This window comes from Halichondria panicea, chromosome 7, assembly GCF_963675165.1.
Source record: "Halichondria panicea chromosome 7, odHalPani1.1, whole genome shotgun sequence".
Classification (NCBI taxonomy): Eukaryota; Metazoa; Porifera; class Demospongiae; order Suberitida; family Halichondriidae; genus Halichondria; species Halichondria panicea.
The window spans coordinates 5,839,532-5,858,479 of NC_087383.1; the positions used below are offsets into that span (position 1 = coordinate 5,839,532).

An 18,948-nucleotide genomic window follows, 5' to 3' on the forward strand; every position below is an offset into this window, starting at 1 on the left:
CAAAACCGAATTAATTGAGAAATTATAGATAAGACAAAAATGTGTTCAGTTTGCAGTGCTCTTGCACACTATAGAGAGATAGTCCTCCCTCCATGCAGTGTGACAGCCAGCACCGTCGCGAGTATGTGGCACTGCATCGCTGGCCCCCTGCCCATCCGCCCATGGGACCATCTGGGATATCTGCAGCAAATGCATAATACATTAGTCTCAAGCAATTGTTATTGTATAACCACTCACCTATTGAGGCTATCCCAGTCCAGTTGATTAGAAGGTTAGTTCCAGTTGGTTTGAAGGTTCTGTTAAATCCATGTGGTGAATTTGCTATCCATTGGAGCTTCTCAGGGGAGTATATAATTATATAGAGGGGGGAATAAGGCATGCTTTTAAAAGTAACCATGTAAGGTCAACTGTTATTTCAATACCCTGTTAGTATTGCCAGCTTCACATTCAGTAATACAATCTAGTAGCCTCGATCCCAGGCTGAGTTTTCGCTTTTATAACGTTTAGTTGTTTGCCTAACCGTTATAAAAGCAAAAACTCGGCCTGGGATTATCATAGATGATACAGTTTTTTTTTTGTTTTTTTCGTGGTAATAATAATAATTATAATAATAGGAAAAAGAGCATGTATACATGTACATAATAATTTATTGGAGACAGTTACAGTTGATTAAATTTGAGGGATCAGGCCCTCTAGATAGATGATACAGTACTAGCCTCGATTAGAAAGGCGGCCTGGTAAACACTGTTTACGCATGCGCCAGAATTACCAAGAATTTTTTTCTTTTCAAAATTATAATGTGGAAGGACAGTTAGAAAAAATAAACATGTACGTATTTAGAGTTCTAAAGATTTGTGAGACTTTGTGTATATACATGTATAGACTATTCGCACTCGAACCGTGTCTCCGCTTGGATCAGGTCCATTGGAGACTGGCGAATGTCTCTTCTGCGGGTGGAACGAGAACCACGAACACAACGTATGGCTGATGAAAAGGCCAGACTGCATCTCATCCAGCCTACCACCTGACTGTAGCTTTCGTTTCTTTTCGTGGCTAGGTCTCCAGCCAGTCTCTTCACTACAACTGAGGCCTCCTTGCCCATGCCTCCACATGCCGAGAAAACTAGAGGTGTGAACGAGCCATGCTCAGTTTCATTTATCCTTTCTCCATATTCTCTTTTTTTCTCTCTCTCCATTTTATGAAAAAGCGACTTGAGGGGTTTGGACCTATAGCTTCTCGCGTGGGGGTAGAATACCCTTGTGTCAAAAAATGCGTTTCTGCCTTGGGTCTAAAAGCCTCTCACTCTGATGTCTGCTCTGGCATCAGGGTCTGTGTTGGCTGTTCGATAGCAGAGGGACTCGCCTGTCAAAGGTTGTAACTTGGGCTCAGTCTCAACGTCGTTATTCATGCAGGATGCTAGGAAGTTTGTTGTGTCGTCATGGCGCATGTGTATGAAGCCAGATAATTTGCAGATCTGGGAATGGTCTACCGTATAACTTTCACCACATGGGCAAGTTGTTGGTAGATTTTCCAGTGGCCAACAATAGCGAAGATTGATGTGGTCATCGTAAATTGTAGTATATTTATCAGTATTCTTATTCCGCATTTAGTTGTAAAACATTGATATCCGTTTCATTTATAATGATGTCATTGAAGAAAGAAATCTAGTCCAAGTTGTGTAATGGCTGCTACCTTCTCTTCTGCTCTCGCGTACACGTTATCCTGTGTTGGAAAACCAGGTCTAGTCTTGAAAGACAAGCAGCTGGAGGCGTTGAAGTGTCTGTACGCTGGTGTTTATGTGGGTACCGTACCGACCGGTGTCATAAAATTTTAGGCCCCCCATGAGATTGGGCCCCCCTGGGCCTAGAATTTTAACATTTTAGGCCCCCTCTTAAAATTTTAGGCCCCCATTAACAGCGCAACAGCGGTAACATTATGTGACAGTGCATTCTCAAAATACACCAATACAGTCTTTTATGGTCTTCACAGTCTATGCATTGCCATGCAGTTACTGAATGCAGCTCTCCTCACACACACGCATGTACAGTAGTATACCACTGGTCTCACAGCCATCACACTGCACCATGTCATTCTATGAATCAGGCCTCATGCAGCACGAAGCATATAGGTGCCAACTGTCCCGAATTGGTCAGGACTGTCCAAGATTACCCTTGTCCCGAAAGGAAACTGCTATTGTGATTCCACCGTGACACAACAGTTTCTCTCTTGACTTCTATCTATGATTCCACATTACTTGAGAGCTGAGCCAGTGATGCTATTGGAGCATCCCCACAACAATTTACATCTTCTATGTATAGGAAAACATGGAGGAAGTTATGAATTATTGTCTTTGCACTGAAATTGTGTGCTGTATACTTTTTTGTGCTGAAATTTGGCTGAGAAAGTAATCATGAAGTTGCAAATATGGCGATAGCTATGCAACAACATCGATTGTCTTACAGGCAGATCCAACATTGCAGAGCTGCATCAACTTTTATAGGTAAAGCATGAGTAACTTAAAAGGTAAATCTTCCTTCACTTTGAATTCCATGATAGAATAATAATGCAAACATTTTTGCTACTTTGATACAGAGTCTTTGCATGCATGCAGTCTCTTTGATGCTTTGTCAACTAATAGAGCTAACCTTACCATATTATTATATCTCTTTGACTTTGTTCTATCGTGCAGAAAAGGACGGCAGAAGAGGGGGGGCCTAATCTCACAGTGTGGGGCCTAGAATGTTAACATTTTGGACTCCCTGGGAGGCCCAAAATTTTAAAATTCTAGGCCCGGGGGGGCCTAAACATGGGGGGCTCAAAATTTTATGACACCCGCTATGGTAAGTCCCAGAGCAAGTCCATCTGCTTTCCAGACACTCCATTTCTTGATAGATGTGAAGCTTGACAGGACCAGTGCACCTCTCTCTGAAAGAAGAGATCATCTTTGTCTTGAATTCTTGTCGGATAGAGAAATATTTTTGGTCACATTTTTGCTTATGTAAATTGCTGGACCAGTTATTATGGTGCTGTTATAACACTTGCAGTGCTATACTCTATAATTATTATAGAACAACATGATCTTGGTTTTGAAATTACACTATACATCTATATACATGCATGTATATATTAAGCATTCTCAGCACATTCCTGATCGTTACTATAATTATGAGTATTATAATAATAGTACAAGCTTTGCAGTTTGTTGAGGAAAATTCCTCCTGCATGAGGTACTTCACATCCGTATCACCTTGTTTGCTTTTATCGGGACCTCATAGGCTATTTTTGGCTTTCTCCATCGACACTTGACACTGACACTGTTACTAAAAATGTTTTGTCGTGGCAAAAAAGAGTATGTCTTGTTTGTTGCATTGCTTTGCTTTGAATTTCAGCTACGGGAATAACTTTGATGCAGTATTATTATACTCTTGGTTTGAACACAGTTTAGAGAATCCTTTTACGTCACTATTTACTCTTATATAGACTATATAAAATATACTAACTTGCGTTCTGTGTCCAGAAGTTTGAGTTGCAGTGCATGCAATATAATATTGTAGTGTGTAAAGAACGCTGGGTGGTTATCGGGCTCTTCCTGTTTAACTTGTATAACATGCATGTGGTAGTGCCCGGTGCATGCATGCCTGAGATAATTATATATGTATACGTTATTCTTTGGTGATCCTATATAATTATAGTTATAGAAACTGGTATATATAATAACAGAATTGTATTACTTGAGGACTATTCCCTATACTTTATTTTTCATTCCGATTCGGAACATAATTATATCTCATGGTTTTGGGCTATCGTCAATTGCTCAGCTGTTAATGATTGTTCCTTCACATTGCTGTCACATTCAACAATTACAAGTCTACAGGAATTTGATAGTACTTTGAACTCTACTTTAGCATGCATGAATATATGTCAATGAATGTCACCCTGATGATATTAATAATTAATGGGATCTTTGGAGCACACAAAAGAGTAGCCTCGATCCCTAGTTGTTTGCCTAACCATTATGTAAGAGCGAAAACTCGACCTGGGATCGAGTCGAGGCTATACAATGTGCTGTGTTTAAATTAAAGACATCAACAATGCATGCATACGCATGCAGTCTGCGTCAAAACCACACATAATTTTTTACAGTGTATATAGTAGTGTACAGTACAGATCTATTGTTACAGTAATAGATGTCTATCTATAGAGAGGTATTGCATAATTGCCCAGCTATATACATTCAGTTCCAAAGTCTTAGTTCCAGCTGAGGTCATTAAAGAATCCTTGAGCCATACTGTATAATTATAATTATCATGAGCGGTTTCTTTATTATAGAGGTTCCATGCACTGTCATTCAGTACACTATATAGTTGAGTCTGACTTGCGCGCTTTCCAACCTCAATCTAATAATTACTTTGATTTCTTTGTCAATAGCTAATTATAAAAACCATCACTATAAAAATTATGTTGTTATAATTAGCTAATAATGTCAATTGTTAAATTCAAATGAACTACAAAAATAGTATATTATTATATTACCAAGTGTATGCATAGAAAGTATAAAAACTCGAAACTATGAGACACAATAAACACAATAAAAATACTATAATTATTCTAACAATAATAATTATTAATTAATTTTTATGAAGCTATTTGCAAACTAAATGAATTGTAAGTATCAAACATTCTACAGAGAGTTCCTTGAGCAAGTGTTCCTGTACACCTCTCCACACGTGACAATGTCATCAGACAGTGATACCTCCTGTACAATATATATGGAGACAATCAGCATCAGTTTAATATTATTATACTACACTGTCATACACTAGTACAGTCTATAGCATGTACCCAACACAAGACACTAATGCATGCATGTTTGGACATCACTAAAATTAATCTTGATTATACTCACATTGAGTCAAGTGCTGACAGATATCATCAGCTATCTTGTCTTTTCTCAGTCCCAGTAACAACTCCAGTAGAGCTTTGTGAGTTGCTGCGAAAGGATCGTGTCTTTTCCAGAGAATCAAGCATTCAGTCATGGCTACTTGTGTTCCTTCATAACAGTACAACCTATTCACATCGGCCTGTTGTGCAGGAGTCAGTCCCATTGCACTCGAATATATCTTTACACCATCAAAATATTCGGCCAGGTAGGGAATATCGGAGTCCCCTATTTCACTATTGAGCTGTTCGTCAGTAAGACTGTATCTGCTCACTAGATCTTGGAGTGTGACTCGATTAGCGGGTGGTTCTACAGGTGTGATAATTAATTTTAGTTCCACGATAAAATGTCATGTTAATTAACGTTTGTATTTCCACTCTCTGAGATTAATTACTTCCCTCCATCACATATATTATCTCACAATAACAACATGGGCTCAATCTTTCACTTTATATTCAATGTCATACGCATGTATTATATGTAAAAAGTACTTGGGGCGCAGCTTCAGTCCACGTATATACTGGTCTACATTACTACAAAGAGAAAAATCCACACACACACCAGGCAAAAGTAGGCAGGTGGGTGGTTATTTGATATAATGGACGGCTCGACGACTATGATACATCTATAACATAAACACATGCACACCTATAGTCTGGCAGTATACCTGTGCTTGGACAGTTTGCTGTTGGTCTGGGTGATGGTAGTAGATCATCACTAGTCTCCTTAGCAGCAACACCAGCCAGTTCCTATAGAGAGACCAAATCAACAAATCCAGTAACAGTAGGATCATTATAATAATTATATAAAAATTAATAGTCAATACCTCAACCACATTGTATTTTATGAACAGATTGAGATAATTATATATAATTGCGTAAACGCGATCTATAGCAATCATTTCAACTCACGAGAGGGTTTCTTCCAGCAAACACACTAAGTGGATCCAGAATTCTTCTCAGTGCTTCACCACTGGAATTTCCAGTGTTGTTCCAGACTTTTAGAACATCATCGAGATTATTGCACTCTTGAAATGCAGCGCTGGCATTCTCAGTAATAGCTGTGCGTACGATATCAGCCAGTCGAGGATTCTTGTTCCAACAAGTTGCAACGGCCGAGATGAATCGATCAGACAGTTCCTTGTGTGCTGGATTGAACAGAAGCTGTAGAATATTCTCACCGAGATCAGCGTATACTTCAGCTTGGAGCAGACTACTCAATGGGGTGGTGTGCACATTGTTAGTAGATACGACACACATCTTTTGGTTGATTACGCTTTCAGCGAGAGACTTGAGATCAAAAACGTGTGTATCTTCCAGAGGGTAGGTCACACTATAAGGAGGAAGGAGGGCCTCCTCAGTGACTACAGTAGAGCATATATCAGTGGAGGTGTCAACAACTTTCTTCATCACAGTAGAGCGCAGCTGGAATAGATCCAGTGAGAGATGGTGAGCTTGAATCAAAACAACCACTTTCTTCTTGTCAATGACCTCAACCAACACTTCGATACCTTCAAAAGTGCCCCAGCAAACACCAGTCTTCCAGACCGAGCATTTGCGTTGTAGAAAAGGGACGTCAGAATCTATGATTGGAGCAAGCCCAAGGGAGAGAGATATTCGAAGCAGGAGAACGTGAAGAAATCGAGCGTCCAGAAACTGGTCTTTGTGTGAGCAGGACATAACCCAACCAAAATGATAAGCAAGGTCATCGCGATGCATGAACACTTTTGTGTCAACTTCTAACCGGATGAGGGCGGGACAGAAGAGATATTTCTCGTCAGGTGATACGGACTCACCAGCGTCTGTTCGATGCTGATTAATAAGACGGAGGACTTCCGCGTCTTCAATGGGAACAGCAAACTCGAGATTAATCAAAAATCCAATGAGCATGTCAGTATCCAAGTTAGGGAATTGAGCAGCCAGCTTGGAGCAAGGAACAACACCAGTACTAGTGCTTGTGGAGAGTTGACAGTGCTGATCAAAATCTTCTGGAGCAAATATGGAGCCATTGACTTTACCCAGGAGCTCTTCTTTCTTGATGACAATGAAGCTCTTCTCTGGTGAGCTGGTGTTGTGTAGGAAGAGGGTGTGACCTTTGTCATTGAGCTGAACACAGATTTCAACAAGACGAGGAATGGTTGTCGGAATGAATGGTACAACTTCTTTGTGCTTCTTGGAGAGAGCTTGACTGGATTCCACTTTTATTTGCTGCTGAACTTGCTCCAGTGATAACGCAATTTCATCCTTGCCAACAAGGTAAATCAGAAACATGTGTGCATTTAAAGAAACAGCCAACGTTGATCGAATGCGGGCGCAAGCAGGGCCGACAGTGGCTCGCAGTATCTTCATGCCACTAGAGTTGGAGTAGCGATTATCCATGGGAATGAACTTCAGCAGATCCAGGGTCGGATATCTCGATACAGCTTCCAAAACAATCTCTTCTTTCCTCGAAATCTTCCGTTCGTCAGTTAAACAATCAGCATGGCTACCTACTACAATGAGTGGTGCTTTGCCCTCCATATTGGCACACTGGTTGGCAATGATGCCCAACCAATAGGAGACAGAGTGAGTGGTGTAGGTGTCATCTTTATGGAGCCCTAGGACTAGGACAATAATGGGCCGACATGCATCAACTGCTGACTTGATAATGGCAGCGTGACTGCTGTAGTAGACCTCTTGACCAGCAAAGTCATAGACCAACACATCTCCAAACACACGGCTCTTGAATAATCGAGGGATGATTCCGGCTGTTTTCTGGCTGACTCCATCGACTTCTTTAGGAGAGACGAAGATGTTGACTAGAGATGTGAATGCAGTTGGCTCATGTTCCATTGCTTCAATAAGAGTGCTCTTTCCTTCTCCACCGTGACCGATAACAAGTATCTTCACTGGATTTTTCAGCGGATCCTTTGAAAACACTTTACCAAGAGCTTTGCGATGCTGGGAATACGCATTTTCGGCAGTAGCTCCGTGTTGCAACAAGAGTAGAATGATTTCCTTGTTCCCTGCATGAAAGAGTGGTGTCTGTCCATCGTCACCTTTGATATTGGGATCACAGCCAGCGACATTTAGAAGATACTCAACAAATTCCGTGTCCGATTCCTTGCATGCTAACAATAGTACACCATCTGTGGCAGGAATAACAAATCACTGAGTACCTGACTTACAGTTAGTGTCCCTTAATTAGTTTCAAGGACAGACTAACTCTGATCAGTTATCAATAAACATGTTCCTATAAGTATTAGTTAATGTACAGTGTAGAGGGGTTTATGACAGTAAACCTCCCGACTACGAGGGCGTAAGCCCGAGGGGGAGGTGTGGTTCACTGTCATAAACCCTGAGGCACTGTGCATTAATTGATATATGTCCCATCTGATTGGCGGGCTGGTTGCTATGCATTAAGCTGCATGACTACCACATAGCAACACTATTCAAATAAGAAGACAACTAGGAAAAGATAGCTCGTTCACACCAGGGCTGCTGTCCACACTCAAATCCTTGCGCAGCCTGGACAGAATATGAGCAGCCAGCCCCTCCCTCAAAGCGAACGGTACAGAGCCACTCCCCCTCTCTATTCAATTAGTAAGCCCCTCCCTCCACTTACTGCGCAGCAACCAGCCAGAAGAAACAACACAGCTAGCTCTAGACGGTGTCTAGACCAGCTCTCTTCAGCTATGCCAGTCTAGTAGGCAAGCAAAGGTAAGCTTAAAATAGCCACTCCTATATTATTACTAAACCGGCTTCTTTTTATTTAAATACAGAAGCTGAACAGGCCTAGTGCAGTGCGTGCAGTACTAGTGCTAGTGAGCAAGGCTCAGCCTGAGTCCTCTCCCATAGTGTCTCTAAAGCAGCTCCTTCTGCAAGTACACAGCATAATTTTTGATGAACTAGTCTACAGACTACACCCTCTGTCTCTATGTTTTCATTTATGACATTTTGTTTCTCATGCAAGACATTTTCATTCATCGAAAACACCATTACTTTATTTTTACTGCATATGCTTGAGGTGCCAATTTATGAGCCATATTTTCTCTTGTAGCACTGAGGTGCCAATTTATGACAGTTAAACCCCATGCACTAGACTACATGGCAAAAGTGTAGTAGGTGGGAAATATTAATTATTATTGACCGCTATTCTGGTAAACAGGTATAGAGCCATGCATGCATGCACGCCGTTGTTACTGTCAGTGATCTCTTTTATTAATAAGTTTTTTGATAAATTGTGACAAACGTACGATCATCATTGATTTACACTTATCATTTCATAATTATGCGTACATAAATATTTTCAACACTGTTGTATTGGGAAGCTTCCACAATATAATATAAGTGACATGTACAATAATAACTGCATGTAATACTATTATTATTATGAGCAAAACATGATGACACAAGAGGGCTATGGACTATTATTATATGAACTATAATTATGCACGGTATAATTAACACTGTAGATTGATATAAATGAAGTACCAGTCAAACAAATAAAAGTTTCCGTTCCGTTTGCTTTGCACGTTTTACGAACAGAATGGTAGTGTATTATTCATAAACACACCATGAAAAACTGGTGAAATTTTCTGAGGTATACAGCCATAAATACTACGTATAGTTTGCTATAGCTCTACAATCGATTCAGAAGTGTATAATACTAACTTTAATAGTGTGTGTCCAGAGGCATTGAGCAGAACTTCAATATGCCGCGGCAAGACTGGAAGAAGATGAGAAAGTTGGCAGTAGCAAATCAATTCAACTGCATGGCCCTCTGGAATCTAGATCTACGATTCTATCCATTACTGCATGCAGTGTATACATTTCAGGGCCGTAGATAGCTGAGGTTTGCAGGGGTGGTAAAATAACAGCTGAACATTTGTACTAAAAAAAAGCGTCAACTGTTATTTCATAATAATTTATTATCCTCTGAGTATTATAGCTCTTCATGCATGGCAACTTGTAACTTGCTGTGGAACCAACTTGGCTATATTCATGAAGCTACAAAAAAGGTAGCTTCTACTTCTTCTCAGGCGTAGTGGAGCTCTGAACTTCATGTAAAAAAATGGTTTTCACTGTTTCTCAGCAGTCAGCATGCGCATCAGATAGCCCTGCCCACACTTAGATTTCATTGCATCATTCTAAATTTGTACATGTGCCGATCAATGTTTCACAGTCACTTTTGAATATCAAGAATGCAATGCAGGGGGGTGCCCCCTGCTGTCTATGGCCCTGCATTTTTGCAGACTTCGTTATAATGTCATGTATCATTGTTAAGAATAATACATACAGCTACAATGTACATAAATGTTCCAACTGAATGTCAGTAACTAGCTCGCTTGACCTTGCTTCTTGGGATTCTGTATAGCTGTCTGTGGAGGATGAGGAATCTCTGTTCAACATAATAATAATACAGGTCATGCACCAGCTTGATTTCTTGAACACTGTACTGTACTGAGCTATAGTTAGCCATCGTCCGATATCAAGCAGCTACAAGTGTGATTGTTATTAAGGGGGTAGATTCGTACCGTTTAACTTTTTAATGAGCAGTTCTGTTCCGTTTCTACGCGAACGTTTTTACGGTACGGAATGGAAACTTTTATTTGACGGCTAGATCTACTGTATACAAGCATGCACACAGTGCAATTACACTACAATTATTGCCGAGCGGGAAGCGAGAATAATCTTGCTACCTGATTATGGCCCATGTAGATTTATATAATTATGCTTGTCTGCAACGAATAAGGGTTGGGCTCCCCCGGGGGAGCTTTGAGGCAATTAATTCCCCAGGTTTTCATGAGAGTTTTAGGAGCGAAACACAGAGCCGAAAAAATGTATGTAGAATTCAATGTAGAAGCATCACGTGAAGTCAGTGCACACTTATGTTATAATTATGAGCGTATTTTAGTGACATTTTAATAGAAATTTGTATATACGACAAATGTTACTTTGTATAGCGTAGCCAGGGGGTGCATGCATTTGGCATTGGCCCTCCGGATCTCTACTATACTCAGCTCAGGTTAGTGTAACTGATTATCAGGCAGCACCCCCTTTTCTTGCGAATCTTGTTGCTGTTAGCTACCGTATAGCGGGTATATTTCGAGGGTATAAAATGTTCGCGGTTTTCGCGGATTGAGCCTCTACCGCGAAAATTTATACCCACGAAAATTTATATCTTTATTGAATAGTAGGCGTGTTCAGTATTATTGACCACACCTATCGACAATAAGAGGTGCCTCACCGTTATAGGCTAGGCCTGGATTCGAGGCTAACGGTGTGGAGGTACAGCTGCATGTTGATGTGCGCATGCGCCAAAAGGCTGGAACTCAGACATCACGAAAATAAAATCCGCGAAATCCTTTGTAATGGTCCATCCGCGAAAATTTATACCCTCGAAATATACCCGCTATACGGTAGCTAACCTCGGTCCCATAATTATACGGCCTGGTGATGAGTGTATCTCGGCGTGGCAGAACCGGAAACAAAAGTAGAGATTCTTCACATTTTGTTTCCTGTCATATTTTCCTGCGTAAGTTTAATACCGTAATTTAACTCTGTGCATGTATTATGCTCTCCAGTACTAATATCTAGTCATAGATTATATCCGACTAGAAAAACATTTGCAATGTGAAAAATTGCTACCACAAAAAAAGCGTGGAAACAAGAAATCAGACAAGAGCATAACTCCAATCCGTTACAACGTCAATCACATGTACTGGTAGTTTTCCCATGTTTTCCCAGCCAATATGCCACGCAATTTTTACTGGTGGAGTGATGACCAATCCCTATATATTTATCCATTTTGGAATGTGCGGGCACATAATCATGATGATTTGTGATGAATTGATGTTCATATTATACATGCAGTGTTGAGCACAGGTATACACACAGTCCATCCATGCGTAGTATAACATGCATGCACGGACCGTACTGGTGACCTGCATGGAATGATGTGGTGGATCTGGAACACAGTCTATTATTTAATATACTATGTATTGTACATGTTCATGACGTTGTAACGGATTGGAGTTATGCTCTCGTCTGATTTCTTGTTTCCACGCTTTTTTGTGGTTCCCCTGGCCAATCCTAGCAATTTTTCACATTGCAAATGTTTTTCTAGTCGGATTCCCTTTCTTTTTCAGTACAGTTTACGTATCATGACATGCATAAGTGGAACGTCAAGAGGCAGTACAGAAGTTCAAGAGAAGAGAAGACAGGACTAATCAGATATTTTCTCGAATATCTCTGGACTAATAATTATAATAATTATTGCTTGATATGTTGAATTTGTATCAGTATTAAATGACAGCCATTTTAAGAGCATGATATCTAGCCAGTGCATATAGCATGCCTGTCAGAGAAAGGGAGCTAGAGCTGAACAGTGTGATTAAAAGCCGCAACATCTCAGGCTCTGGAAAAGCACTGCTGCACTGATTCAAGTTAGGCGCACGGTTTATTAGCCACGCCTATCTATTTATTAATTGGCCACAAAGCAATTGCTGTGAGTCATTAAAGATGGCGGAATTGTCTAGGTAAGAGAAATAGAGACTGAGAGGTCATCTGCCTCGTGGAAGCAATCGCAAATCTGAAGAAGCGCTTTGTAATCCAGGTTGTAGTGGTTTGGAAACCCTGTGCAGAATGTCCTGGAGATGGCTGTACTTGGAGCAAATGCTGGGCAAGAAACTTACTTACTTACTTACTCACTTACTTAGTCAGTCCATAGATGTAGGAGAAAGGGATTGGAAACGGAAGTAGATTTCAATGTACTTCACATATGACCTCGATAAACATCCTCGCCTCGCTTAATGAGGGCTAATTTATTCCCCAGTAACCTCACGGGTAACTGAGATTATTGCAAATCTAGGATTTTATGAGTTGTCACTAGTATTCTGTCAAGTTTTCCAGTATCCAGTGCAACTGTGCTTTATATAGATAGTGAATAACCATTATTCAAGCTCTATTTACCGTTGCAACTATCTTCTTCATTGAATTTAGGTAAGTTTAATCTTGTATTGTACACATTTATCCCTTTTTCTCTGAAATGATTAATGTTTAGGTCGTATACTTCAATATGCTTGTTGGTAAATCATGTGGTATCACCCCAAGCCAAAGAAAATTAGTCATACATCAGCTGGTAGAATTTAGTGCTAGAAAAAAGTTGAATTAAAGAGCACCACTAAAGATCCCTTTTTTGGGAATATGCTAAGCGTTACAGAAATTTTAATTTTAGGTATACATTTCCTTATGATTGGTGATCACCCCAAGAGCATTAGTTTTGGATCAGGTGGATGTATAGCTTTTGTGTGCATGAATGTGTAGTCACCTATTTTTACCTCACAATTGTTATTGGCCCGGTAGTAGATTGTGGTGAAGGGCCTGTAGGCCCGAGATATTTAACTACTACAAATGCTGTTTCATCTATATTTTATATAGCAATACCTCGCAAGCCAAAACGTACTGAGTACGCTGAAGAAAAGAAGACAGAAGAATACCGAAAAATACTCCTCCTCTCTACACCCCTACACGTCACCGCCCTCGTAAATGTTATTGGCTGTTCCGGCTATATATACACTCTTGTATACCTCACCAGCTTCTCTCCATCTAAGACTGTCTGATAGAGTGCTAAACTAATCATAATTATAGCTGTAATAATCATTTTTATCGTGTAAGTTGTTAATGTTCGGTTTGATCCCACTCGTTTTACACTTAGAAAGCAACTGGCAGTGCTGTGGAGTGTTTTGCTGTCTCCAACTGTATGTAATTATACTTAATGAATTGGAAATTGAAATGTACGCTCACCAGCCTAGTATATATAGAAACTTCGTACAACTGATTCATCAAAAGTGAAAACAATTAAGAAAGTTACATGGTGTATTATGTATCTTGTCGTGTGAATGATCATGGTTATTGCCTCAAACTAGTGGACTTCTTGATGGTTTTCTTTTTCATTTAAGTTTAAGTTGGCAGCAAAAGAGAAGCCTCTGACAGTCACAAATACATTCACAATTTCAGGGAACTAAGCATCCTCTGATGATTTTATATCTACTGTGAAACAAGTATCCAATACCACTATATAGCTCTGCACATTCTCCTTACTATTACCATGTACCAATGCACTGTTGATTGAGTCTCTTTCCCTCTTCTTTCACCGCTTACAATGAGTTTTCCTCATTTGAGGCAAGAAAAGAAGACAAGAAAGCGAGGCGCGGATGTTTTCCGAGGCCCACTTCCGTTTCCAATCCCTCTCTCCTACATCTATGGTCAGTCAGACAAAGTGCAGTGAAATGTGGAAATAGTGCACTTTTTAAAATGACAATATTCATTCATTAAAATGTTCATGGATTATGAAATGAGAGATACAAAGGGAGAAAAGGCTAAATAAACTATCTGTCTAGCCAGTTCCTTGATGTGGCCTTTCCCTGCAGAGATAGAACAGTTTAAACAGAGTCAAAATAATTGAAATATTGCTAAACACGGGCAAACCCACTGCCAATCCTATGTAAAACCTACTGGTTTTACTAATCTAACTATAGCTAGCTACGGTAAGTTTAGATGAACATAATATGCATTGTCTTGCTGAAGCAAGAAGGCCTCACCCTCATTACAAAACAGGCCCAGGCTCTCCAGCTCTTGTCAGAAGAAACGTCCTTGTCTGGTTTTCAACATGGTATATGCATGGCCAAATCTCTGCTATCAATTGCTGAATGCCTTTGTGATGGGCTAGTCGGTACAGGACTAGAATAAGTTAATTATGACGTCATCATTAAGAGGCACAGCTTCCGGTCATATGCGTGGCTAAGTTTTGCCCCCTCTTCCAAAAATCCTGCATGGCTATAATTATGCTCTAAACCACTCCCTCTCTCTTCAATCTATTGTCTGACTCTCTCATACTCTGGGTATTATTATAAACGCCCAAAAATTACATGTATTGCGCAAGCACATGCATGTGGTAAAACGTATAATTACAGCTTGCCTACCTGCCTACCCATACATTACAAGGCATGTATTAACCCAGTGACGTAGAGCGTATTCATAATGGTATTAGTACAACCAGTAGGTTGTACATAGGATTGACAGTGCAATTGTGTGTGTTTGCACACATTTTGACTCGTGTGTATAGACTGCATGCTCTATTTCTGCAGGGAAAGGCCACATCAAGAAACTGACTGGGCAGATAGCTTAGTTAGCTTTTTAGTCTATGAATATTCTCACGCAATTACTATTATTTTATATTATTTGCACTATTTTCATATTTCACGGCTTTTCGTCTGACTGACTAAGTAAGTAAGTAAGTAACATTCTTGAAAAACATTTCTTCCTTGTACAAACATGTTCAGAAGATTCTGGATACCGCGTCTATAGTTATAGTCGACTACAACCTGCATGGACCATGCATGGGTGTTTTTCTCAGAATTGTGTTTGCTTCCAAGAGGCAGATAACCTCTCAGGCTCCAACCTATGCAATTCTGCAATCTTTACATGACTGCCACAGCAACGCACATGCATGGCAACTTATGAGATGGGCATGGCTGTAACACAAACCTCCTTTTCTTCAGCTCAACTTTTCATTCTCTCACCTCAGGTATGCTATTTATGCTAGACGTATGCACTGACTAGCATAGATGTACTATAATAGGCCTCCGGGATGATGTTGCATTCACTTCAAACTACATCTACAGTATAAACATGGCTGTCACATAGTTCCTTTCACTTTCATTATTGAAGAGTATGATGCTCTGTATACTGAAAAAAGAAAGGGATTCGAACTAAAAAAACATTTGCAATGTGTAACGTTGCTATATAGGATTGCCAGGAAAAGCACGAAAAAGCGTACAAACAAGAAATTCGGCGAGTGCATATAATTATAACTCGAATCTGTTATAACGTTACAACATGTACAGTCAGTGTTGATATTACATTAGCACAATTAACAATAAATAAAAATTATTATTAGACAGTGTTCCAAGCTTCCATGCATCCACCAGTCACATCATCACTTCCATGTCACATGCATGTATGCATGCCTGTGCTAAACTCTGTATTTAGGTCAACATGGTCATTATCAGTGTCACAAAAACATTCTAAAATGTATGTAATAGCGTAAACATTAATTTTGTACATGTGAATGACGTTGTAATGGATTAGAGTTATGCACTCACCGAATTTCTTTGTTTCTTCGCTTTTTCGTGCTTTTCCTGGCAATAATTATATCCTAGTATTTTTTAGTTCGATTAATATAATATAGTTGCTTACTGTATACTCCTGGTATAATAATAGTGCGGCATTGTCATATTATTTTATTACAACCGTTTATCCATTGGCAAATGTGGCGATATCTGGTACTTGAATGATTTCTGCAACAAGCTCTCATCTATACTGACCTCAATTTTGGTCCCATTGTTAACCTACACCCAGTACCCCAGTGAAACCCTTGACACATAATGGCTGGAATGTACAGAGGATTTTTGATGTTTTCGGCGGCCTCGAAGTGCCGAACTAAGGTGAGGGGCACGGCACATCCAATCCAAGTTAAATGAGGCTTTCACTCCCCCATTAAGATCCTCCCCATACACACGTTCGGTGCATGGGGGCGTAAAAGACGGGCAAAAATTACGCTTTACTACAATCATGCAACGATTTTAGCAAACGTGTGCAGCTCAATATCGAGTCAATGGCGGTTAATGTGGTATAATTATGATCTCAGAAGAACACTGACGCCAGTCTGTATATTATATCTAAAGTGATGATCACCTTCACCATGGAGCTACAAGAAGAGCCATACACAGTAAAAATACATTCGTTATATACAGTAACATAAAACATGTTAAATGAAACACATGCATATTTTGAAATTTCATGTAGAAATGACATACATTTCTGTCATTCAAACTAAAATACGATGATTCATCTCATAATTATATAATTATAACATTATTAGTGTTTTTGCTGTTTAAAGAGCATGGCATACTATAGTCACACATCCATCACACACTAAGATAATATTTTTATATCCACACAACACGCTAATTAACTGCCAGGTACGGCGGGTATATTTCAAGGGTATAAAAATGTTCGCGGTTTTCGCTCATTCAGCATGTACTACAAACATTTACCCAGAAATTTAATATCACATGCATGCTGCAACAAGCCTGCTATTCCGCGTAAATTAAATCCATGAAAACCTTTCTAACGGTCGTTCTGTGAAAGATACCCGCATACACAAAGATGAAGTCATAAAGAGCTTCAATGTTGGGTTAGCGTACGATCGATGCCTCGGGTATAATTATATTATCTGGGTTGTACACTTGCAACAGGAAATTTAAAAGATTGTGTCCAAAATAATAAAGCATCGGCAACTTGCTGGTTGCTAATCATGTATGTGTCAAATCCCCGGACATGTACTGCACATGCTGTATCAGCTATAAACTAACTTACCATTGACAGCCACGTTGTGCTCCATGATGAGGTACTTGATAGTGTCTAGGTGCCCCTCTCTGACTGCCACTCCCAGTGGAGTTAGTCCATCACTGGTCACAGCGCCTATAGTGGTGAGTCAGAGGTCAGAGTTGTGGAAGTGTACGTGACAATACCTGATAGTATAGTGATAATGGAATAGATACGTACAAACGAAATCTAGTTACTACAGTAGAACCTCGCTAATCCGAATAGAGCCAGACTAGAACCCATTCGAATATAACGGCTATGCTCTATAGCTTTCAATCTGAATAGCTAGTGATGCTCACTGTTAATGAGAGCTCTTCAGATAAACAGTAATGATTTTTAGCTTCGGGGGGGTGCTTGAGCACGTACCCAGAGCCTATTGGTAGATACGCTACTGGGGAAAAAAGAGTTTCAACGTTGGGTTAGCATACGATCGATGCCTTGGGTGTATATAGTATCTGCGTTGTACACTTGCAATAGAAAATGTACAAAAGATTGTGTCCAAAATAGTATTAAAGCATCCACAACTTACTGGTTGCTAATCATAGATGTGCCAAATCCCCTGACATGTACTGCACATGCTGTATCAGCTAACTGTATACTAACTTACCATTGACAGCCACGTTGTGCTCCATGATGAGGCACTTGATAGTGTCCAGGTGCCCCTCTCTGACTGCCACTCCCAGTGGAGTTAGTCCATCACTGGTCACAGCTCCTATAGTGGTGAGTCAGAGGTCAGAGTGTACGTGATATTTAATGAAAGTACAGTGATAATGGAATAGATATGTACAAACGAAATCTATTTACTACAGTAGAACCTCCCTAATGCCAGACTAGACCCCATTCGAATACATGAAATTTCCAGATTAACGGCTATGCTCTATAGCTTTCAATCTGAATAGCTAGTGCTGCTCACCGTTAATGAGAGCTCTTCAGATAAACAGTAAGTTACAGTAATGATTTTTAGCTTCGGGGGATGCTTGAGCACGTACCTTGAGCCTATTGCTAGATATATACGCTACTGGGGCATGCACATAATGGAGCAATAAATAATCAGCTAATGTAACCAAGCCTTCTTATTGAACACCTATAGCTTCCCTGTCCCATACTCCACTTACCCAAATATACTCACAGTAAGTGGTGTACCCAAGACATACACAATGAGTTATGGAGGGCCTAACATTATTTTGATCATTAATATTGTTGAGACGTACACACTTAATGGGGAGGTAGAAAGGTCATTAACAATCAGTGTACAAAGATACTCACGCACCATTAATATCCACATTGCACTCATTGATCAGATATCGAACAATTGTTGCGTACCTAAACTTGCAAGCCAAGAGAAGTCGATTGTTCTCTGGAGAAAAAAAAATATCAAAAGGAGCATCTTTTGCTATAATTATAATCTATAGTCAGTAAAATTAATGACCTCCATGCACTCAACTCAGTGTACACCTAATAATGAATCTCACCGTCAACTTTGGTGGTTACATCACCTTCATCGTTCAGTGTCAGCTCTAGGATACCAACTACTTGTGCAGAATCTGAGGTGAGAACAACAATTGCACTGTGACTATA

At 39.9% G+C, this 18,948-nt stretch overlaps 1 protein-coding gene and 2 long non-coding RNA genes across 6 annotated transcripts in view; 2 read left to right on the forward strand and 1 right to left on the reverse strand.

Moving 5' to 3' along the window:
* LOC135338597 (uncharacterized) overlaps positions 1-18,948 on the forward strand; it is a 119,531-nt gene that overhangs the window by 48,301 nt on the left and 52,282 nt on the right. The gene's annotated exons all lie outside the window — the stretch shown is intronic.
* The window catches only part of LOC135338449 (uncharacterized), an 86,590-nt gene continuing 72,086 nt past the window's right edge, over positions 4,445-18,948 (reverse strand). For 2 of the 4 annotated variants that reach the window (XM_064534584.1, XM_064534582.1), the window contains exons 5-12: positions 18,843-18,914; positions 18,641-18,727; positions 17,978-18,082; positions 17,362-17,466; positions 5,851-8,066; positions 5,607-5,688; positions 4,907-5,248; positions 4,445-4,756 (exon numbers count right to left, since the gene is read on the reverse strand). In XM_064534584.1, coding sequence (XP_064390654.1) covers positions 4,755-4,756; positions 4,907-5,248; positions 5,607-5,688; positions 5,851-8,066; positions 17,362-17,466; positions 17,978-18,082; positions 18,641-18,727; positions 18,843-18,914 — 3,011 coding nt within the window. In that variant the 3' untranslated portion in view covers positions 4,445-4,754. The remainder of the gene's footprint in view (positions 4,757-4,906; positions 5,249-5,606; positions 5,689-5,850; positions 8,067-17,361; positions 17,467-17,977; positions 18,083-18,640; positions 18,728-18,842; positions 18,915-18,948) is intronic. The other 2 variants (XM_064534585.1, XM_064534586.1) reach the window with 2 other exon arrangements.
* LOC135338600 (uncharacterized) lies at positions 12,422-13,846 on the forward strand. Its single transcript, XR_010395635.1, has 2 exons — positions 12,422-12,921; positions 13,360-13,846. It is a non-coding gene; the product is annotated as an uncharacterized LOC135338600 (long non-coding RNA).